A 23,640-nucleotide genomic window follows, 5' to 3' on the forward strand; every position below is an offset into this window, starting at 1 on the left:
ATTTTAGGGGGGGCCGGACTGTTGTCAAAGCTGTAATAATAAATGGTTAAAAAAAGTTTCTTAAAAAGTTCTAACGATTGTCCCTCTAACTATTGACAATACACAGATGTAACCCGTTTATATACTGTCTATGATGTAACCCATGGATGATGATGATGATGTAACCCCACTGGACCACCACAGGGGGTCACTGGAACTTTTTCTGCGTGGCCAAACTCTAAGCCTACTCCATATTTAGTAATACTGTATCTCTGTCCCCACAGGATTCTCTGGTGGAAATACAAGCAAATCATCATACCATTTTTAATACAATTACCATAACACATTCCCATATCATTAACTGTATTCGGTGTTTCACTCAATTTCTCCCTAGTAGCCTACTTTATGCTCATACATGCACCTGCTATATGCTGTGCTATTTTGGATTAACTGTGCTAATGGAAAGGGCCAGGGTAGTCATACAGAAATAAATCTGCGGTTTACAAAAAATGATATTTTATATTATATGATATATTTGCTCAAAATTTAATGGAATGTAGAAGCAGGGAGTGCATTATAATCGATGTAAGAACATGTGCATAACCACTGATACCTTTTGTGTTCACTCCTTGTTTTCTAACAGAGCTCTTTTACACCACACAAACCACAATATCTTAACCATATCCCATGTAGACTCCTTCTGTTAAAGTTCACTTTAATTATAATGAACCGTGTATTTTTCAGATCTGAAAATATGAGATATGTGATTGAAATCAACGTTTGCATGTGCAGTTGCAAGCCACCCTTTAAGTGTGAGTAAAGGTAGGGCCTATCATGTGATTATTGTAAACAGCCATATAGCCTATACTGTATAAGCTAGTATTGATTTACCAACAACTCACTGCTTTTAATCTAATTTATGCATTAAGAATATGTTTGCATTAGGCATTAAGCTTATTTTAAACCTAGCAAACACAACTAGGTAACCTATGTAAAAAACAACTTAATATAGGCCTAATATTTATCTTAAGGTTGGAGCATAAGAAAGTTGTCTTCTTGGTCTCCGCTGTTCTCTTTAAGTAGCGGGCGACCTTTATATTGGGGGTAAGGAGCTGTCCATTCAGCACCACCAGGAGCCTCATATAACCCTTATGGGAAAGACAATAAACAAATTAAATGTAGATTATACAACAGGAAATAGATGCACTCGATGGCAATAGCGCGGTTATCATAAAGCAGATGTCAACGCCGTCTGTTTGCACAAATCCTGCAGATTTGAAGCATTTGGTGGCAGCACTTCTGAAGCAGCAGGCTCACATACGTAGAGAAGACTGAGACTTTCAGTCAGTGACGCCGAGCTGCACAACAACAAGCCTCTCCTTCAGCCTGCTTTCCACACTTGACTATCCTGATTTTGTTTGTTTTTTTTGCACACTGCAAAGAGAACTCTGCATCCCAGGTACAGCGATCCGTCATGAACTCTGGAAGGTATTTATTTTTACGCGACTTTAATTGTTATGTGCATTTCGCTCTCATTGCCAGAATATGATGGGTGATGCGATTTTAAGGGAATGCATTGTAGTCTCTGTGAGGCTATGATTAGCTCAAGTATTCAACACCGCAGCGTGAATGTGTTTACAGTCCAAAATGCTCGAGCCATTATGTTGTCAGGTGTGGATTGCGCGAGCATTCCGGCTGCTCACTGTGTTGATCACAGGGGAGGTGCGCTGACAGAGAAGAGGGTTGTATTGTGACATTGTTGGACATCATCAGGGCTGGATGATGATTTCTCTCAGACGGTTGTCTGACTCAGGCAATATGAAAGGGTGTCACCCTGTAACCACCAGACGTGTCAGCAGTGATTGATTATTAGGTTGATTGTTGCTGTCAAGTCATGTAAAGCAACACATGCGTGCATAGTTGTTTGCTTTGTTTTTAATCCGATGTAGCATTTTATAATGTGCGTTTGACAATTGCCCTCTTTTCAGAGAGAATCAGGTCTGTTTCATTTTACATGGATCAATCTGTAGAGGACCCTATAGAGGATGGAAAAAACTGGTGCTATTTATAGGTGAAGTGCGGAGGGGTGCTAAGGATTGCTGTGTCAGATTCCCTCCCTCTCTCTCTCTCTGTTTGTCACTCTCCCTCTGTCTGTGTGTGTGTGTGTGTGTGTGTGTGTGTGTGTGTGCGTGCGTGCGTGCCCAGCATTGCTTTCAAATACACAATGAACAGAAGAGATGAAAAGGAATTTCATCCGAATAATTCAAAAACGGTGCTACTAACAGCATCAAAGCAAAGGCAGGCAGACATGCCCAGTTAATCCTGTTCTCTGTGGTTATCACAGGCTATATGATTTTCTAAAAATGAAATACACTTTGCATTCCGACCCTTTCATCTGCAGGTTCACACTTTTGTAATGTGCCCTGTCACCTATCTTCCTCCCCACACAACGCCACCTCTGCTGCTTTTTCTCTCTGTCCACATGTCTGCTGCTTGGTGGCAAAGCGTTGAAGTTGCAGGCAGGGACTGTTCACACCTCAGTTAAGCCTATTAGCATTTATCATTTGTGTCCACTCTCAGCAGGCACTGAGACGAGACAGAGATGCTGATGTCTGGGATGCTCCATCGCCTCCTCCTGGCTGGGACCTGTCTCTGTGTCTATGGAGCCCCTGTCCACCTCCCAAACTTCACCCCCACACAGGACAGCGACTGTGATGGGCAGTGTGCCAGCTCAGTGACAACTGTTGGGTCAACGCACACTACAGATGTAAAGTCTGAACCCTCAGATACAGAACATGTGACTGGCCTGCTATTGAATGCAGGTTCAGAAGGAGGGGCTGGCCCACTTGGACATCCTGAGGGGATAGCTCCAGTGACGCAGACCGAAAATGGGGACAGTCTTGATAGAAGATCTGGGTCGAGTGATGCTGGCGGAGAGGCATGGAGCCAAAGGAGCGGGGTAAAGAAGGTCGGGAGCTTATCAGAGATGGGAGACGCTTCAGTGCTGTCTGTTGATCCAGAAGATAAGGAGGACATACCTGTCATCAAGCCTGCGTTAAGTCCCACACGTGGGAGAAAGCAGTTGGACACAGCCGTGAGTACCACAGGTTTTACTCCAGATGGATTTTTAGCCTCCTCAAGAGTGCCACCACAGCTGAGCATCACCGCCAGGGAGGACAAAGACCAAGGTGAGGAAGACCGAGCAAACCTGCCTGGTTATGGTGATTCTCTCCAGGACAAAGATCCAGAAACAAGCTTGCCATCCTCTACAGAACCTCCAAATACTGAAGAACGGATCCAGAAACTGACCTCCCACAGTCCCACCCTTCCCTCGGTCTTTGTCTCCCCTCTGACCTCCACACATTTGCCAATTTGGGGCCATGATGGAGCTACAATATTCTCCCTCACAGACCCTTTGTTACCTGAAATCGGACTAAACCTGATGCCCAGAGAGGATGGACCAGAAAGCCTGTGGACTGAGGCGGCGAGGCCCGGTGGTGGTAAGTCAGAAAGAAACTTTCTGTATTGCCTTATTCAAACTTAAGACACACAAAATCCCTGGTGTGAGGTAGCTCTGCAGTCATTGTCACCCTGTAAGACTTCCTTCCACAACAAGCTTTATTTTCTGGCTTGCTAGAGTTTGCAGGGTTTCAAGAGGCTTCATTAAAAAGTGAAGCGGAAATGAAAACGACACGTCTAGCGGCAGAGATTGCCTTTGATGATTGGCAAAGAAAGGCGCCCGCTTTTCCACACTCCACTTTGAACCCCAGCTGGGACCCGTGGCAGTCTAATTACTTTCTATTCTTGACTCGAGCCTGGAAAAAAAAAAAAAAAAGAGAGAACACACACAACTGCTAGGAAAGGTCTGGTGGCAGGGTGTGTTATACAAGTCTTCAGAGGATTCAACCCCTTTTTCTCTCTATCTATATACCCCCTCAAACCTCCTCTCTTTCTTTCCCACCCTCCACACTCCCCATCCAGACTATTGTGAAGAAACAGGCAGGTTATTATTCAGTGAAGCAGGAGAGGGAAATAGATTAAAGGAGTCTGTCTGAGCCAATATGTGTTAATGCCGTCAATTTGGGGATTGTCTGTTTGAGGAAGCTTCCTCCCAACAGAAAGAAAGTTGAAAAAAAAACTCAATTCCCAAAACAGTATTATGTAAAAGGATTGCGGTCTTTATAAGCATTTTTCAGCCTATTTTAGAAATGCTTTGGACTAAAGGAAATGCCTGAGAGATATGCAGTGGCAGCTCCTCCTGTGACAGCCACCTCTGTGATCGCCTCTTATCTAAGAAAGAACCATTTTTCAAACATTCCTTCTTTCATGTGTCTTAGCTGCACTGTGAACTCGGCTCTGAGAGAGTGCAAGTGCTTCAAATGAAAAAAAACGGCATGTCCAAAGAGGTGCCTCCTTCAAAAAGCTGCATTCTGTCATAAATACTTCAATGCTATTATATATCCTGAATACAGTTTCAGCAGAGATTAATTTGCCCTAGTCTACTCACTGAACTGAGCACCATCAGAAAAACATCATTTTTAGACTGCAGTATTTTAATGACTTTTACCACAAGGTCCAAACAATTCTGCCTTTTGCAAATTGAATACCATGCTACATACCCTGACCCATCATTCTGTCTCTGTGCTTGCGTTGACACAATTACAGTGGACACTGTGGTCCCGCCATCTCAGGATGAAGCCACAGAGGGCACCATGTCGTCTGAGGCTCTCCCTCTCATCTTTGAGCCTTTCGAAGATGTCACACCGGAGGGGGCAGCAGCAGAAGCAGTGGCAGAGGTCACGCTGGTGCCCGGCAGCGCTCAGCCTCCTGCTGCCATGGTGACCCGAGAAATGCCTCAGTCAGAAGTGGATTTGGACCAGCTGGTCACGGTGGAGACAGACAGCGACGGCCCCTCGCATGCCCCACCCCTGCTGATGCCAGACTGGACGCTACCTTGGCAGACGTCTGGCGGGGAGCTCCTGGAGCCAATCAGCTCCTTAGGTCCATCGGTTTCACAGCAGCAGGCGGCAACTGAGCCGGAGGATCACTCTGAGAGAGGTGAAGTGGCAGCAGGACCAGAGTCAGTCAATGATTCTCAATGTCAACATAATGCTCTGTGGACCAATGACTTCATGTACCATAATGCTGTTTTGGCATGACTAAGCATTTTTTCTACAAGTCACATGTCCTATTTCACATTACTGCCAGCCATTTTTCAAAGCATAGGGGTTTGTTATAATTTATTCAATTTTATAATTAATAAATGTGATGGAGCTACCAATTTCAGGAAGATAATTAGTTTACTGTATGCTAAATTTGTATGAGAAGACACATTTAAAACTCTAGTTTGAAAGTAGAATTATGGTGTCACAGTACATCATGATGGTGTGGCAACATTCTTCTATTAAGAAAAGTACCGCACAGCTTTTTAGTCATAGTTTGATAAAAGATGTTTTCCCTCCAGGCAGCCTCTGGTTGGATTTAATGTCACTTCAGCATTAATGTGAACTTATAGAGACTTGAAGGTTGCTTGAGAATGAATCCATCTGACATTTATGTTTTATGTTTCTTAAATCACTGAAACACAACAAATAGCCTACATGCAACACAAGTTCACCCAAAGTCTAATTAGCCATCTTGTCCTTGGAGACACATTATTAGATGTTAAAATGAGCTGTGAGTTGCAGCTGCAGTTGTGCACACAGTGTGTAAAAACCTCCACTGCTCTTGCTGTCTCCTTGGGCCATGCGATTTGCTACGTGCAGGTGCTGCTAAGACGCCAAACCGTGAAGAGAACTTGCCCACCATTGGCCCCTCCTTCTCATCCTTCCAGCATTCTATGACAACGGTAACCATGGCAACCCATCACCCGGCGCACAGATCCAGATCAGGGTTGGAGGAGATGGAGTCTGAGGGTGAGACGAATTTTATCGCCAACTGCAAAAAAAACGATTTCATTTTAATTTAAAAAATGTATTCATAAATGCGACCTTTCCTTCTTGGCTGCTGAGTATCAGTTTGATTTGGTTCCCCACAGAGGAGCCAGATGAAGATGAGGAGGATGAGAACTCGGAGGAATCGGTGGAGGATGAGAGCGAGGAGGACCTGACAGAAACACCTAAAACATTCTCAACGCAGCCTCCGTACAGCCCCATCCCTCCACCTCCTGTCTGGGTTCAACGCAACCAGGGGCTGAGTATGAGGACTCAATCATCTTTTTATAAGCCTTGGAATTTAATGTAGTGAATTTAATGCTCATACCATCACTTGCTGTCATCATGAAAGAAACCAGAAATATTTAAACCACTACCAGTATGAAAGAGAAATAGTTCAATCTGTGGCTCTTTTCTTCCAGTGCGGAGCTGGGTGGAGCTGATCAGAGAAAAGGTAAGACTGCCCCCTGCTGCCCTTAAAAAGTCTTGGTTGTCCATCAAAAAAATGTCAGTTTCCTTCACACCCTTACTAAGTAATGTTATAGATAAAACTGGCAATAATCAGGGTGCCTGGGTAGCTCACCTGGTAGAGCGCGCGCCAATGTACAGAGGCCCAGTCCTCGACGCAGCGGCCGCGGGTTCGGTTCTGACCTGCAGCCCTTTGCTGCATGTCATTCCCCCTCTCTCTCTCCCCTTTCATGTCTAAGCTGTCCTGTCAAAAATAAAACTGGCAATAATCTCTTCTCCTATAGTATGGAGTATAAAAAAGATTACTTGGATTAAATTGTTTTTTACGACACTGCTCCGTTCAGACCTCTGTGTTTTCCCCCTCGGCAGGCAGGTTATGTGTCTGGGATGTTGGCCCCTGTGGGCATTGGCATCACTGGGGCCCTGCTGATCGTTGGCGCCCTCTACAGCATCAGGATGATTCACCGCAAGAGGAGGAACAGCTTCAAACACCAGAGGAGGAAGGTCAGGCAGCCAGAGGTCAATAACCCAGTTGTATTTATCACTTACTACTTATTGCACTTGTTCTTGAGGATCTTGCATTGAGTATTACAGTAAGTTTATACTTCCTCCCCAGCAACCTCGAGAGCCCGGGACCAGCCGTCAGGACCAGGCCATGCTGTTGGCTGACAGCTCCGAGGATGAGTTCTGATAGACCCTTTTGGGCTCCTTTTGTCAGTGACCAACGGCTGATGCTGCTGTAAAGGAGGGTCGGAAAACACTCCCATCGCTATGACTACCACATCTCCAATCACCCTGGGCTGTTTGGCTATGACTCATCTGATCCACAGAGTGCGACTGAAAATAGGGCACAATTTGCACAGGCTGCACAAAGGTCAGCTTTGTATCTAAAAGTACCAATGGGAGCACTTTTCTGAATGTCGTCAGGTGACTAATGGCTTGGCAGGGCTGGCGTGATAAACTTTGACATAAAAATTTATATTAATGCTTGTAAAAAAAATAAATAAATAAAAAAGCATTAGCAGGGTATTGGCAGGATGAGAGTGTTGCTGGTAAACTGTTGGAGTTGAGGGGGAAAATGTGGACCAGCGGGTGTTAATAATAAAAAAAAGGGCTGTAGAAGAGTTACATCAATGTAAATATACAGTATGTACTGTATATGTAGCTGGCTTGGGGTCAGTCATTTCATTTTAATGTATATAAAGTTGTATTTCTTGCTATACATTTAGGATATTTAAAGGAATTGTTCAACATTTTGGGAAATACGCTTATTCGCTTTCTTTCTCTACAAGAAATTGGAAAAGCGTGTTTCCCAAAAATGCTGAACCATTTCCTTAAAGCAAGATTTCCTCCCATTTCAGAAACCTTCACATACAAATCATTTCAACTAATGCTTCGTTTAAATGTGAATTTTGTGGAAATGTAAATGTTTTATTCAAAGGCATTTGTTCATAAAAGTTACTGTGAGACGCACATACAAAATACCATAATCCTACAAAAGTATGTAGCATAAAACAGATTTTGATGTACAATATAACTCTTAATACGAATTCATTCTTTTGCCACTTTAAGTGCATGACTACTAAGTCTATTCCCACTACTAAGACTATACACAGGCCCGCTGCAGAGACTTCTTTCGGATGAATGCAGGGTTTATGTTGGCTGAAAAAGCACAAACATTGAAAACAAGTTCATATTTTCACAAGTTCAAATTTCTCATTTTTACACAACAGTGTCTTTTGTGTTAATCTGGTTCAAACAAGGGCAGATAAAGCAACCGTTTTGGCCAACACGTCCGGCCCAGCGTCACATTGCTGAGATGTAATATGTAGTCCAATCAAGTCCTTACGTTTTGAGGAAAAGTCATTTCATAAAATCGGCTGTAGTTGAGACAAATAAGATGCAAGAAATATTTGAACACTACTCATTTGAGCCATGTCTGTAACACCACGCAAAGTATTGTCTTTTGTTTAAAGAAAATATATTTTCTGTAAGTTCATCGCCATCTGATAAAGAAATGTACTGCCTGTTTGTATGCAATAATACTGTTTTATGGTTAAGTGTAATGTAAAAATAGGACACTTTTGTCTCTTTATGTAGATATGAAACATGTGATCTAATAAACAATTCTTTAAGATGTCTGATTGTGACTCTCTCTTATATTACAGCTTAAGTGTGCATTATGTTCGAAATGAAAACCACTCCAGACAGCAGACAAGATAACCCAGTTTACAACATTAAAAAAATCAAATAATTTATTTCTGTGTTCTTTTTCCACATTAAATAAAAGCTTTCGGACATTTCCAGATCAAAATCAAGAGAGGGGACAGGGAAAACAGAAATCTGACATGCAGAAAAACCTTTTGCTCTCCCCTTTGCACACTTTGTGGATGGCGGTGGAGGCGGTGCTGGCCTGTGGTTGGTTGTAGGGACCACAGCTTTTTGTGGTGCAGCACGACAGCCAAGACAAACGCTGTTTATTTGACCAGCAAACTGGTTTCTGGGGGAATTTATAATGGTTAACACTAGAAATGTGGGATGGCAGATGTCACCCCAGGTGACGAGAGAGAAGCGGGGAGTGCAATTGTTACCTGGATAGCACAGCGGGACGTTCAGGAGGAGAGGGTGGGGGGGGGGGGAGGAATGAAACTGCATCTGACATCTGTGAACACTGAACTGGCATGTCAAGTCAGAACCTATTACAAATGCATTGTCAGAGAGATAGAGAGCTGGGTAAAACAAGACCACAGGCCATGGCTATGAACTGATATCGATGACGAAGCCCTTCAGTCTGTGATCATGAGCTAAACGGAGCCCTTTAGCTCTTTGTGACAGGCTGTAATGCCCGTATGGAACTGCCAGAGTTTCACAGGACTAAAAACAAAACAAAAAAGACAGAAAATAACAGACACTTTTCCTTCAAAATCTAAAACACCTCTTTATACCGACAGCTGGTTTGAAAGAACGAGTAATGTTCATTTTGTAAGGGGTTGCCTATCCTGTCCTTTCATCCATCAGTAGTCACTGTATAAAAAAAATAAAAATAAAAAGGCGCAGAGAGTGAGGGGACACAAGAGGACAGACGTTTTTAAACCTTATCACGGGGTGATAACTGAAATCTAAACAGTGTCAGATGAGCAGTAAAGACAATAGTTGGGTGTTCAGGGTCTAGAGCGTTCGTATGCCCACTATGAAGCGCTCATATTTCTCGTTACACCTCCGGATGGGCTTAAGTAGCACAGAAATTAAAATTAAAACCAAATCTGATAAATCAACCCAAACTGCCCCTTTCCCAACAATGATTCACACAAAAAAAAACAAAAAAAAAAAAACATTCTCTCAATATATCCGAGGAATAGAACAGCACTCGTATACAAATCTGAAAAAAAGGTCATCTGATCACCATTGTTCTAAATGCACACAGACACAGACGTACATACACAGGCTGTTATGAGGGTGGCAACTCTGTAAACCTCTATTCTCCCCTTCCGTCCTGGGCTCCTGGGATGAAAGCTCTCAGCTGGACAGCTGTACGGGGGAAATAAACCCAAAACATGAACGAGGTCCTGTGGTGTTATTAATGGAGACTCGCTCATCAGTCCTTAAATCATTAAAACGTTTGACTTCCATGAATGTTTGCTGGAGACTTTTGTTTGTTCTGTGGTCAATATTTTGTAGCAGAATTTACTCAGCTTGTGCCACATGGCAGTGTCTTGCAGTGCTTTCTACTCTGAATACTGGAGGCAGGATATGAGCACGCAGAAGTCCAATTGCATAATTTGAAGTTCAGTTAAAATTGCATTAGCAACCTGTGATCTCGGTTGTTTTCCCAGTTTGACTTTGAAAGTGCAAAGCTGGAGTTAGGGGTTATTTTCCAACTCAACTATCAACCAAACTGTCTCCTGCCTTTTTCTATCACAGCACTAACTCGAATCCTGGAGAGCTTTGAGAAAAGTGTGTGATTTGTTCCTCCCTGTTGTCCTCATTAAGGCTGGAACAAAACACAGCACCTCAAAGGCTATGATTTTCCTGTGCGGGTGCCTCTAAATAGAGAAATAGAAGTCTAACAGATCTACACCATTGTCAAAATAACAGGACACACACGGGCACATTCATACGTAAACACACACACACTGCATCTGACCTTTGTTCATGTTACTTTGAAGAAGAAAAAAAAAAAAAAACGGTTGAAGCAAACATTCTTTGCCATAATAAGTGTGGACTGGAACATGTTGGAGATCTTAAAACATTAGCGAGGTTGGTTGTGCATCGAGTTAGGGCACCTGGGAAGTGCATTGTGGACTCAGCCGGCTTATCAGCGTGAGGTTATACAGGTGTATATTAGAAGACCTAAACAAACTGAAAGCGAACAAAAGAATAAAATATAATATGCTAAGAATACTTGTCTATTTTCCTTTTTTTTTTTTAATCAACAGATAAACACACACACACACACACACACACACACACACACACACACAGCATTCCAGCATATATAACACTTTGCCTCTGGTCTGGTGCCGAGGATGCCGTGTGACACCCGTTAGCGGGCTCGTCACTGCAGTTGTGGCTGAGAGCGCTGATGGATTGAGTGGCACTTGCAACAAGGAGAAACAGACGAATAATCTAAAAAAAAAAAAAAAAAAAAAAAAAGGAGTAAACAGACGGCTAGGACACATTTGACCATACCATCATTGGCAAGGAGTTTCTTTAAAAGAGTCAATGTTCTCCTTTTTTGGGGAATTTTGCAGCAGCTGGCAGTGCACTCGGGGGGGAGGGGGGAAACAAGTTCTGATCTGCAATAATAGGAAGAAAAGAAATTCAAGTCCTCGCCCATACTGTCAGGGTTTTATGGTGAGAGATTTAGTGAAGGACACTGAAGCAAAAAAGGTGGCAGATCCACCAGCTGGGCATAGTTCAGGTGCTAATGGAGTGATGTGTTTTCAATCACCTGCTCTGCACCAACATGCTTACACCAAACACAGGAAGGGTTTTCGGAGGGGTTAGCCTCAGACTGGGTTAATCAACACACACTCTTCACTCTTTTCCCCCGCACTCACATTAAAATAAATGCATGCATATCTTTACAGGCTTTCAGTCCTGGAGGCTGAGGCAGGTGATGGAAACAGCAGCAGGGGAGCTGCCGCGCCACTCGACAGGATTGGAAACACAAACATACAAACAGTACGCACAATTCCAACCAAGCATGACCTCGCACGGTCACTTGCTCACAGTGAAACCACCCACGCCACGTACACATGCACACAAAAACAAGCCAAAAACAAAAACAAATGATAAGAACATGAGGCGTTCCAAACACACAGTCATACTATAGCTTTTTCCGTCCCCACGTCCAACTCACAAGGTTAAAAAAAGAAACACAAAAATAAACAAATATTTATCTTCCCAGTCTGTTTTTTTTTTTTTTTTTTTTTTTTTACTGCCCCGCTTCCTTGTTTCACGTCTTGTTGGTTTTCATTAAGTCGTTTTTTCCCCCGTGTTCTGCAGGAGGATTTGGTGTGGTGCCGTGTCCTCTGGGGTTTCGGACGCACGTTATCACTTAAGCTGCCTCACACCTAACGTCCCGGTTCAATGTGGGTCCACCCTCACTCGCCCCACTCCTCATCACAGACAGTATCAGGGGCACCTTCATGAAAACATCAGGTGGGATGTCAGTTCGTTTCTGCCTAAACAACAGTTGTTTAGAGGCCAAGGACAAAAAGAGGGTGTGTTTGCGTGTCTATGCATCCCTATATGCATACTCCTTATGTTTGTACACAGGTGTGTGTGTGTGTGTGAGTGTGTGTGTGTGCGTATATATAAGAGTGAAATGACCAGGGCAGAGCTGAGACTGTCAAGCCGATAGTGTACAAAGTGAACAGCACCCGCTGTCCGTCTTCCCTCGTCCCCTCTTCTTTCCTCTAGCGGAGCCACAGTTTGAGCCGCAGCGCGTCCACTCCGTTTAGGTAGTATCTGAACAGCCGCTTGTCTCTGACAAAACCCAAGTTCTCGTACAGCTTCAGGGCTGATTTGTTGGTGATTTCAGTCTCCAATACAACCTGGGGACACACAGATGGCCATGTCAGTGCGCTGTTTCATTACATGAGTGTGCTGACTGATCCTTGTAGCATGGTATAAAGATATAGTTGCATTATATTTGGTGGTTGTGGAATGTTTGTGGACCCGAACAGCAGTTTTGCATGTTTAGCCTATTAAGAGGAAAATGTAAACATCATTGGAAATGAACCGGCTTGCAAATTAGTTTTGCAAATTGTTTTAGTACATGGTTACAAAAAGTACGCAAAGCCAGTAAATTAGCTTTAAGGCACGAGATGTCTTAGATGCTGTTGATGGTCAAGAATTGCTTCAATGAGTAAGCTAGCAGCTGATTAAACCGTAATGTATCATGTTCTAGTTCTATGTGTGTTGAATACAGACATACAAAGTGCAAACAAGAGAGTTTTGAAGTTGTTTAAATACATCTTTGTCTGAGCTAAGCTAGCTATTTCCCACTGCTTCCAGGAGCAAAAACATGTCATGGAGAAGACATTTAGACTGAAAAGCACAGTACACAGCACAATAACATTAACGGGGGCTCCGTCCCAGTAAGTCATGACAGTGTGACAGTGAGCCAGGATGCACAATTACAAGTACTAGTATTCAATACTATACAACTAGAATAGCATATACTAGTCAATATCTATTATCTAGTGGGCATAATAAAACAAATAGTGTAAAAAAAAAAAAAAAAGAGTCTAATGTAATTTACTGTGATTCAATACTGTGCAGTGGAAAAACATGATAGCATCAAGAGGGGTTGGGTATTTTTCATAAATATATATTATATGTCATAAGTGTACACAAGTTGCTCCTTTATCAGCAGCTATTAGTTTCTAGTCATTGTACTAATACAGTGACCTTCAGTTACATATATTGTCAAAGAAATGTTATTACATATTGCAGTTGCAAGAAGGGCTAGTTAAAGCTATAGTGTGTAGTTTCTGTCGCCTCTATGAGGATTTCTAAGTAATGATAACAACGCTGTCGGCGCGTCCACATGACGCAAGCCTTCGGTGATCGCGCAGTAGGTCTTTGCTTGCCGATCAGATTGTATATCAACGATTGATCGGCGATTGGGTTTTCCTACGCATATATTAAAGCGATTTTAACTAACTTACTATCAGAACTATAATATCTAGAATCTGCGTCCCACTGTTTATTTTCTGGTGGAGCGGAAAGTCCACCGGCTGAGCCACGCTAATCAGCACGAGTGAATTTTAAATCCCTAACGTTAATTACAAAAGGAGTTTGCCGTCCCTTTTCCACGCATCTGACATCTGATGGGCTGTGCTTCTTTCGGACAGTCACCCAGCCTCCCTGGCTTCCTGGCTGCTGCGAGGGGACGGGAGCTAACATTACATTAGGTCAGCCCGCAACCATTAACCAGCTAATTTCCCTGGTGCGGAGCTGCACCTCCAACACGACAAATCGACTACAGTTATTACATAATTATCACATTAGGAGGCAGAAGAAGCAGAGAGTGATAGAAGCCACCGCTAACTGCTAAACTAAAGTAGCTAACGGAGCTAACACTCGTGTAAACAACCGTTGGATTACCGAGAAAGTCGTTAGGTTTAAATGGAAAGCGGATAACTAGCCGCTGTAATGAAGAATATGACAAGAAGATAACTGCGTCGAGCTACCGAAGCAAGACGCTATCAACACAGACGCATGTCATCACCACGTCAGCCGAGCAGGAGGCAGGACAGCCGAGCCGGTGTTGCCAGTTTCACTAAAGAAAGTGAAAGCTATAGCTGTCGCAATAGCCACTGCTAATGCTTGCTCTTGGGGGAACTATTGGAATTGTTGGGGCTTTGTAAATTATAGAGTGTGGTCTAGACCTACTCTATCTGTAAAGTGTCTCGAGATAACTCTTGTTATGATTTGATACTATAAATAAAATTAAATTGAAATTGAAAATTGAAATTGAAAGATGCTTCGCATATGCATAATGTTACGTCCAATTTATGTCCAATTACGGGTTCAATGTATCCAGACTGGCTATTAGGGTTGGGTACCGTTTGAATTTTTACGATTCCGATGCCGAACCGGTACTTTTAAAACGATTCCGATTCCTAAACAGATTCTTGAAAAACTGAAAAATGACATAAAAGAAAGGAGTTTTTTTTTTTTAAATTGAAAATTATTTAAATTTAACTTAAATATTAAACTTTTTAAAGTACTTAAATATATAATAAGTAAACCTAAGTCACCTAACACATAACTACAATAATTTAACAAATAAGTGTAATATGTTTACTAGCGATCACGTGCAGTCAGTGAATGGTTAATATGCCTTTACGTCCGTTTTGGTGAGCCCAGAAGGAAAATATGGCATTTTAAAAGTAGCCTACATTAACGGTAGCTAGCTAACGGTAGACTACAGAGAAAGTGTGATATTTTTACATCCGTTTCGGAGCGTGTACAAAAAACCGTCTATCGGCAGTGATTGTAGAGTGCATGTCCGAGAATAGCACGGACACGCGCTTCATACTGCGAGCGGGCACGTGCGCCACTCGGCAGAAAAGAGTCTGCCGCTGTTCGGAGCGACAGAGGGAAAATATTTCAGTCGGAACCAAAATGAGAAACAAAAATTTGTCTTCTAATCCGGTCCGAATACTACCGTTTGCGTAGGAACCGGTTCCATAGTGGAACCGGGTTTCGGTACCCAACCCTACTGGCTATCAGATCGCCTAACGGTTAGGGGTGTGAATCTTCACTGGGGTCACGATTCGATTACGATTATCCTGTTAACGATTCGAATCGATTCAGGTCCGCATCGCGATGCATGGATGCAATGATTAATTTCAACAGCCCTACTCTCAGCGATCTCTAGTAACCACGATTGGATGATTTGAAAATATTAGAGATCGCCCAAGCCTATCACGCACCAAGCCCACCCCTCCTCCATGCAGATGCTAGTAGCGTTTAACCCCTCAAATCAAGGAGGACACAGAGGTAAAAAGCAACAACAGAGGAGGTAATTATCTTGCATTTGAAATGTCCTCTTTGTCTCCAAAGCTGAATGTTGCTGTTGTCCTTTCTCAGCGGCGACGTAAAACGCATCACTTGAGCTTCTGCGCGCGAAAGTCTACACCATTTTGTAAACGCAGCCATACTGAGAAATACGGAGAGTTTTGTGGAGCTGGTAGTCTTAATAAGCTTTGTATTAACTCATCTGGCAATGGCTTGAATGTAACGGACGTTATAAAATAGATTGACGTATAAACTAGTTGCGCACCACAGCTTTAATAGCTTTGTTTGTGCTGATGTGTATCTGATATTCAAGTTGTAAAGGTTTGCTGTCGACAGGCATTGCATTCACAAGCCGGTAGTCTGGGATATTTGCCTATGAGCGTTTGAGAGCAGCAACAAAGCCTTAAACTAATGGGGCCTGGAAGATAAGAACATCAGTCTTTCACAATGTATGGCATGCTGGCAGGAGTGTGTAAGTAAGTAATGCATTTTTTTCCAGGGCTAAGGAAACCTGTAAAACCATCAGTACCTGTATGTCAAGTTATAACTTGATAATTGACATGTCAAATGTTGGGATACATACAAAACAATGCATGCTGCCTGATACACAGGCACCGGAGCTGAAAAAAAAACAATGCAGCTTGCAACACAGTTACAGTGTTAAAAGTTTAATATAGAATCTCATTTCCACTTCAAACATCTGCCAAGTAGTCTGTAATAGAGGGAAGATACTGAAAGGCTCAGAGCAGCTGAAATTCTAACCAAGGTTGCCAGCAAACTTTGATAAGTGAAGGCTGGCAAAGAAAACTGGTCCTTGAAATCCTACTAGCAATTTATTTTATTTTGGTTCGTGCTCACACAAAAGCTTTGGTATTGGGCCAACACCAAACTAAAACCAAGAACCAAATGTACACAAATGGTTCATTTCAATCATTTCTCTGTGTGTTGTAATGTATTAACCGTATTTACGAGGGAGTTTTGGTTTATTCCTCTTTTTCTGTACAATTTGGTTAGGCAAATGCAAGACTGTCCTCAAGTCTACTGCATACTTTAGCATTGTGAGTGAATACACTAGAACACAGCTTATGAATATGTGCCAATGCCAGGCTCAAAGCCTGTGCATGTTTGCACCATTCCATACGTGTGTTTAACCCTTTTCTCAGAAACTTCAATATTCTCTGAATGTACTAAAGCCTGGTTGGAAAAATGATGTATGTATCTTACCTCATCACAGTCACCCTCCACCATGGCATAGATGGCCTTCTTCACCAGATTAGTACCTATGACAAAAGAGTATCAGTCAGTGATGGCATGCAAAAAAATATAATCTTTTAATAAAATAGTAATTTTATAAAATTCCAATTGACTTTCTATTTGCCTGGCTTGATGTCTGGTAGTATAAGAAAGGCAAAAGGTAAACAATGCCACTAAAGGTTAAAGTATAGTGTTACAAATCCACTCAGAGTGGATAACTTATCTAAATACTGCATTTGCATTAAGAGATTTGGTTGCCAAAGTATGCATAAAAAAAAAACGCTGTTGCACAACTCGGTCTCGGCTCCACATTGTGAAAGAACAGACTTTCATGTTTATTCTTTTTGTGACACCCAGAGTCCAGATCTCACCGATGCTTTTCCTTCTGTGTTTTGAGTCCACGGCCAGCATGGCGATGTAGCCACGACGGAACATCTTCTTGTGCATGTCAAGCTTACATACGATGGCTCCGACACACTCCTGCTCCACCATGGCCTGTGACAGACACACAACAGTTAGGTCCTCCGTGTGTCTACTGGGGTGGTTGCTGAAAGCCTAGCAACAGTTCCTGTCATCTCTGAGCTGACCTCTGACCTTTATTTCATGGCACTTCCTCTTATGTTATATGCGTCGTTCCAGACAAACAGGAACTGGGAAGTTTACAACCTTGAGGCTCAAAGGATATTCAAAGAAAGGAGCGTTGTTTGTCAAAGTAGAAATCACTGACTGGACACTGAAGGTGCAAGAGGAAACACCTACCGACAGCACATTACTCTCTACTTAAACTGGAAAGTAAGGGTTTTAAACCTTTGCTTGCTGCTACATTCCTGTACATATGACTGGACAAAAAGAACCTTACATTAGTGATGAACTATAAGGGATAGTGCCATGTCAGTTCAACTTTTCTTGATTTGACAGCTATTAATTCCGACTGAAATTAAATAAACTAACAAGGATCAAGGCTTTGTGATAGAAAAGTGGGCATTGAAGCTACCAACGGATACTATTTCCAAACCAATGTGCTGTCATTGACAAATTCACATTAGGCTGTCTCCGTGTGTGTGTGTGTGTGTGTGTGTGTGTGTGTGTGTGTGTGTGTGTGTGTGTGTGTGTGTGTGTGTGTGTGTGTGTGTGTGTCAGCACGATGTTTGGCTGCCTTTCGGACACAAAGCCACAAGCATGAAGTCACACCTTGCCCCAATAATGATATGCATCTGTAACCAAAGTCGATGGGCCAGGAGGGTAGCTCACACTTTATTTTGACTTGATAAACAAAGTTAAAGAGTGAATACAAGTATTTTCTTTACATTGTGATGGTTCCAGTGTCACACTCACCAGAAAGCAGAGCTGCGGCCAGTTGTGGATGAAGTACCTGTAGGTGTAAATTGAATAAGGCTCAGACAAGTCCTTGGTGATCAGTCTCATGATCCACGGCATTTGGAGCTCGGACTCATAGCGGACATAGCGAATGCCGTGGCTGTCCTCTTCCGCTCGGCCGGGAGAGCTGCTGAGGTCGAGCCGGGCCAGCTCCGCGGCGGGCGGTTGCTGCGGGTCAGCGAGGCTCTCCTCTCCGCCGGGCCCGGCATCCGGCGGCTCGATGCTGGGCGGTCTCGGTGGCTCCGTGAGGTCAAACCCCTCTTTCCCTTCGTCCCCGTCCTCAGTTCTTGTATAACCCGGCATCCCGTTCATGCTATTGTTAACTAGGGGAGAGTGACTGCCGTTTTTGGAGAAGGGGCTGTGGCCTTCATGTTGGCAATGCTCACTATTGTGTCTAGCGGCTGGAGCCTCCTCATTGCTGCCGCTGCTGCTGCTACTGCTGTCACAGTTGTCCACGGACGGTCTCGGATTGTCAGGCCGGTTTCCTGTGTGTTGGTGGCTGTCAGCGTCCTCTAAGGGGCAGGCCAAGCCGTTTAGCTGCTGCTCTCGGGCTTGCATTTTGAGGTGCAGCGCCGCCGGGCTAGCTCGCGCTAGCATGTTTTTTTGCTTCTTATTAACCGACCTATTGACTTCGCTTACCGGCTCCGACGTCTTCCCTGTACTGGCGGTTACACAGTCCTCCCTGTGACAAGCCGGCTCTCCGTCTTCCACCGCCGGCTCCGCGCTCCCAGCCCCGGGGAAAGGAGGAATTTCAGCCGGGGATGAAGGCAGTGCGCTACTAGGCCCAGGCGGCACTGTGGCCATCCCACCGCATTAAGGTGGAGATTCACGCTTGGAAAACGTTGAACACAAGCTCATCCACAAGGCGAAAGGATATACAATCAATATACAAGTTAGTTCACCGAATATCGCATAAATCCAAGGATTCTGAGGCGATCACGTATCCGCTGGCGACGTTTGTCGCTGCTTTCTCCTCGATTTCCCTGCTGCCGGAAAGTGCTGTCGCAGCAAACGCCATTGCAACAGCAGACAGAGACGTTTTACGACAGTGGTGTAACGCCGTCACCAAAGCAAATTACCGGTAGATAATGTAATGTGCTTACCACTTACATAAAGTAATTTCCTCTCTTTAGTCGTTTTAGTTTTATTGACTTTTATTTATTATTTGCATTTCACTGTATTGTATTAACAGAACACAATCTCTAACACAGTCTAAAACCCTGAAAAAAGTGCCAAGTGTTCTTTTCTTCTTTACAGGATTTCACTCAGCAAAATTAAATTAAACTAAATTATTGACAAAAGGAGCTACATCATGAATTTCAATTCTTCTGAAAGATATTTTATTTTGCTTTTCCTTGTATACCTATTAGAACTTTATGTAATCGGACCGTAGCCTACTATTTGAATGTGTAGTCTAGCCTGGTAGGCTATATGCTGGAACACTATAAATTGTGAAATTGTCTCAACAATGAAAGTATGAACGCGATTTAGTCAATTGTACTGAAAGGTTCACAACCTTGTAAATCCAAGAGCGGTTGACTTGTCTCTTACCAGCAGAGGAAGCCAAGTTGAGGATTTAACTTTTTCTAGTTTCTCCAGTAGATGTCGCCAGTAGATAGGTAGATACATGTCGTTGGCCTTTTCGTACCTGTTTGCTTCACTGTAGTACGTAGAAGTTTGCTTTGAGGTAGCCTATAGGCCTATGCGTTTATCACGAGTAGGCCTAATATTCATGTTGTGAGACTTAATACTTTCACTCCACTACTTTCCGGAGGGAAATATAATATTGTACTTTTCACTTGACCACTTTCTGTATCTCAATGTAGACAATTACATTATGTATATAACACAAACCACAATAGTCATGTCATTTAAAACCATGCTTTGCATTTTCCTGTTAATTTCAGCACAACTAGACAGTGAGTGAATGGAGACTGAAATAACTGCAACTGTTAATAAGGTTTCTGACTAAATCACTGCAGCAACCCAAGTTTCTTTTCCCACATTATGGGCACAGCACGTATTTTATTTTGAATTAAGTTAAAACGACAAATACAAATTTACATGCTTAGTGTTTTAAAAATGTTTATAATCTCTGAAGCAAGAATGGATTTTCTACTGAAAGATCATATTTTAGAATGCTATAATCATCATAACATATCTGTTCTTCAAAAGATCCATTTTAGGAACGAGATATAAATTAAACCGTCCATTACAATCTGAATGTATTTATTTCAGACTAAAAATGTTCGTAGCATGGTAGCCAAAGACAATACGCTACTAGTATATATATATATATAACAACAGAGTGAAAAATTTGAATTTCCCGTTGCAGGATTAACAAAGTATACCTTCCTTCGTCTTCTAGGTGGCAGTGTTGCTCTATTGTGTCCTAGTGGAGGTGGATTCGGAAAATACATTGTGGAAAATAACATTGTGTGAACTTCAAAAGTCCAATAGTACTGCAGTATTTCCTATACAAAGTAAGATAATAATATGCTTCTATTGAGCCATAGATAGATAGATAGATAGATATGTCCTACATGCAGCTATTATGAACACGTGTGTGCTTGATGTGTGGAAAGAGAGTCATATTTTGTTTGTATGTTACAAGGAAAGAGACGGAGAAACAGACAGGGAGAGAGACGGCCCTTTGAAAGCTAAGCCTTGGGGCTGAGAACTCTCTGAAGAGCTGGAATCAGACATGCACAATCAGTTCCCCTCTTCAAATCTCCTTTACAGGCCTATCTACTTGAACAGGCTTCTCTTAATTACTTTCTCTATCACTTAGCGAGCTGTGCCTGGGACTAGGAGCAGCAGCGTCTTGCCAAAGACACTTGGCTGGTTTGAACCCATATTTATATATCTTCTTTCTTACAATCCTGTCCCGTACCTTCCTTTTCTTCTCCCTCCTCCTCCTGGTTTCATTCTACGCTGCTCTTGTCTCTCCGTGGTTCTCCCCATCCTCTCTGTACCCTTTTCCAAATATCTCCAGGGCATCAGTTGCGTCATGTGACTGGTGTGTTTGTGATTACAGCAGTTGGCAACCATACTCATCTATGAGGAAGAATCCAAAATATCTCATAAAACAACAGCATGTAAAGTAGTATACGGTCAGTATACAGCTCAGGGCAACCCAGGCTGACAATGACACCCAAACACCCTTCTCCTACAACACTCTCCGTCTTTCTGTGCATCTGAACCGGTCTCAGGGGCTGGAGGCCAAGCTTTTTCTCCCCTTTCTCCTACTCCTGCCTGTCACGTTGGCTCGCTCCCCTTACTCTGCTCAATTCTCTGTGTCCTCCTCCTCCTCCTTCTGGTTTTTCTGTCTGGCGTCTGGTCCACTAGAGCTGTATTTAATTAGTTTCTGTTGGGTTAATTAGGGGCTAAAGTTAGGGGGTCGAACCAGAACAAAAGCGGGTCAGGCTGGACGGATGCAGGTGCTCCAGTGTGGTTGCCAGATTCCACCGTTCAGATTAAGATGGCTGTACATTGTCTGGAGTATTGGGGAGAGAGAGAGAGAGAGAGAGAGAGACACTGGTGAATCGCAGTGGAGGAGGTTTTTTCACCACATATGGGGTGGCAGCTCCTTATACGGCATCATGCTGGCATCATTGTGCATATTATTTGATACATTTCAAAATCTATCTTTTGGATTTTCTCGCAAGACACCGCTTTATATTCATATGATTTCAGCGTACTTTCATGTCCGTTTCCCTCTCATATTATACTGGCACACATCACACAGAGCTGATCTAATGTATGGTGTGTGCAAGTGATGTCTTTGCCAGTCTGTTACAAGGTGCTGTGTTGTATGTTCGCTCTCATATCGCCCCTAGCACTCAGTGCCTTTTTTTCATCTACGAGTGGCACTTTCCTTTTTGCATTGTTGGTTGGCTGTGTAGAATGAGAAACATGTGAGGAGGACATCAAATGAACAATCAAGGCAAGTGAAGTGCACATAAAATGGGTAATTCAAGCCTGTGAAGTGTACATCAGTTGCTTCAATGCAGTGATCATGTAAATGAAACGAATGAAAACAGTAGATATGAGTGTAGAAAAGCTTCAGGCTGCAACACATTGAAGGTTACCTGTTTACATGTTGTACTTTTGGCATATATTTACAATTATGAAAGATATTAAAGTGGCCAACTGGAGCGTTTTATTAATAGATGTACATGACAGGCTTATGCGTAACTTTGCTTGTAGAGAAGAGCCGAAAGAGACACAATTTGACCTTTTCTTCTGTCCTGTGGAGATGAAGAGGGACCAGATGAACTGATATGAGAGGAGAGGAGGGAGGAGGGAGAGGAGAGGAGAGGAGAGAGAGGGCATCTCTGGCATGGCTGGAGCCCCTCAGTGTGTGAGGGTCCTGGGGCCCTTTAGACAGGCGCCAGCCCAGCAGGGAGGCAGAGACAATCACGCAGCACCAGATTCAATGCACAGAGATGGATGGATGGAGGGAGATGAGGAGACGTGGATGGGAGGATTGAGGGGGGTGGATGCTGGGACAAAGTGCACAGTTGACAAAGGTGGAGGACACGACAAGGAGAAGAGCAGACATGTCCAGGTGGAGATGGAAAGAGCTGGCGAATAAAAGAGATGAGTTGAAAAGAGATTGGATGGAGAGAGAGAGAGAGAGAGAGAGAGAGAGAGAGAGAGAGAGAGAGGGAGAAAACCACAGCGTAGATCAAGAAGAGGTGAGAGGAGACGGAGTAAAAGGAAGAAGGAGAAAGCTAGAGAGAGATAGCATATATTCCCTCTGTAACAGTCTTTATCACCAGCCCAGATCGTGGCGTATGAACAGTGATCCAAGTCAACCATCTGCTGAGGCTAGATAAGCCTGGGAGAGCTGGGTATTGAGCTGTCACTCAGGGAGGAGCGCAAAAAAAGAAAGAGAGGAGGGGAGAGAGAAACAGAAGAGAAATAAAGACGGAACGGAAGAGCGATCGAGAGGCAGGGATGAAGGGAGGGGTCTGCGCAAGGTAGGAAAATTCAAAGGAGAAGATTTGTGCAGACTGGAGAGCATCCGTCTTGTTAAATAAAGACTTAGCGTCAAATCAACGTCCAGCCCTGTCCTGCCTAATCTTAAAATAATCCTTCAGCTAATGAGAAGAACAATAAAATGAGGCTGTTTATTGGTTTTTATTTCTGTCAACCCCCCCACACACACACACACACACGCACGTATACACACACACTCTTGCACGAACACACACATCCACTCAGATCATCACTCCTAATCATGCTGCTGATGACATGAGTCTGTTTGTTGTTCATTTTCTGTCTCACACATATTCATGCACGTCACCGGTTATAAGTACAAAATCAGGCCGTTTACTGTTTTCATTTTCCTCAAATAACTCTATAATTCACAAGACACACACACACACACACACACACACACACACACACACTGGCAAAACCAGTGTGTGTGGGGGGTTGTCTCAGTTGATTAGACACCTGTACTGTTGTTGAGGATCCCCAGAGTGGAAGATGGTTTCCTAGTTGATTAAGCCTATATGTGCAGGTGATTAAGTTAAATCCCCCTCTTCACCACTTACTGCATAACTATGAATGACATTATTATCCT

General features: G+C 43.1%; 2 protein-coding genes across 6 annotated transcripts; one reads left to right on the forward strand and one right to left on the reverse strand.

The window, feature by feature from the left end:
* The first annotated feature begins 1,072 nt into the window (after positions 1–1,072).
* LOC116057920 (armadillo-like helical domain-containing protein 4) lies at positions 1,073–8,515 on the forward strand. Of its 4 annotated transcripts, none has more exons than XM_035995723.1 (8): positions 1,073–1,467; positions 2,560–3,479; positions 4,639–5,037; positions 5,745–5,894; positions 6,017–6,175; positions 6,335–6,366; positions 6,750–6,884; positions 6,997–8,515. In XM_035995723.1, the coding sequence occupies exons 2-8, from the start codon at positions 2,582–2,584 to the stop codon at positions 7,069–7,071; spliced, it is 1,848 nt and encodes a 615-aa protein (XP_035851616.1). In that variant the 5' UTR covers positions 1,073–1,467; positions 2,560–2,581; the 3' UTR covers positions 7,072–8,515. The 4 variants fall into 4 exon arrangements, with proteins under 4 accessions (XP_035851616.1, XP_035851615.1, XP_035851614.1 ...); XM_035995722.1 differs by having other exon boundaries at positions 2,563–3,479; positions 6,750–6,899; XM_035995721.1 differs by having other exon boundaries at positions 1,075–1,467; positions 6,750–6,899.
* Positions 5,787–19,084, reverse strand: naa30 (N-alpha-acetyltransferase 30, NatC catalytic subunit). 2 transcript variants are annotated; one of them, XM_031310507.2, is made up of 4 exons: positions 18,006–19,084; positions 17,042–17,165; positions 16,641–16,696; positions 5,787–5,916 (listed from the first exon to the last, which is right to left on the reverse strand). In XM_031310507.2, the coding sequence occupies exons 1-4, from the start codon at positions 18,849–18,851 to the stop codon at positions 5,845–5,847; spliced, it is 1,098 nt and encodes a 365-aa protein (XP_031166367.1). In that variant the 5' UTR covers positions 18,852–19,084; the 3' UTR covers positions 5,787–5,844. The 2 variants fall into 2 exon arrangements, with proteins under 2 accessions (XP_031166367.1, XP_031166366.1); XM_031310506.2 differs by lacking the exon at positions 5,787–5,916 and adding an exon at positions 8,609–12,439 and having other exon boundaries at positions 18,006–19,079.
* Positions 19,085–23,640: the final 4,556 nt, after the last annotated feature.

The sequence above is a fragment of the Sander lucioperca genome, chromosome 19, assembly GCF_008315115.2.
Source record: "Sander lucioperca isolate FBNREF2018 chromosome 19, SLUC_FBN_1.2, whole genome shotgun sequence".
Taxonomy (NCBI): domain Eukaryota; kingdom Metazoa; phylum Chordata; class Actinopteri; order Perciformes; family Percidae; genus Sander; species Sander lucioperca.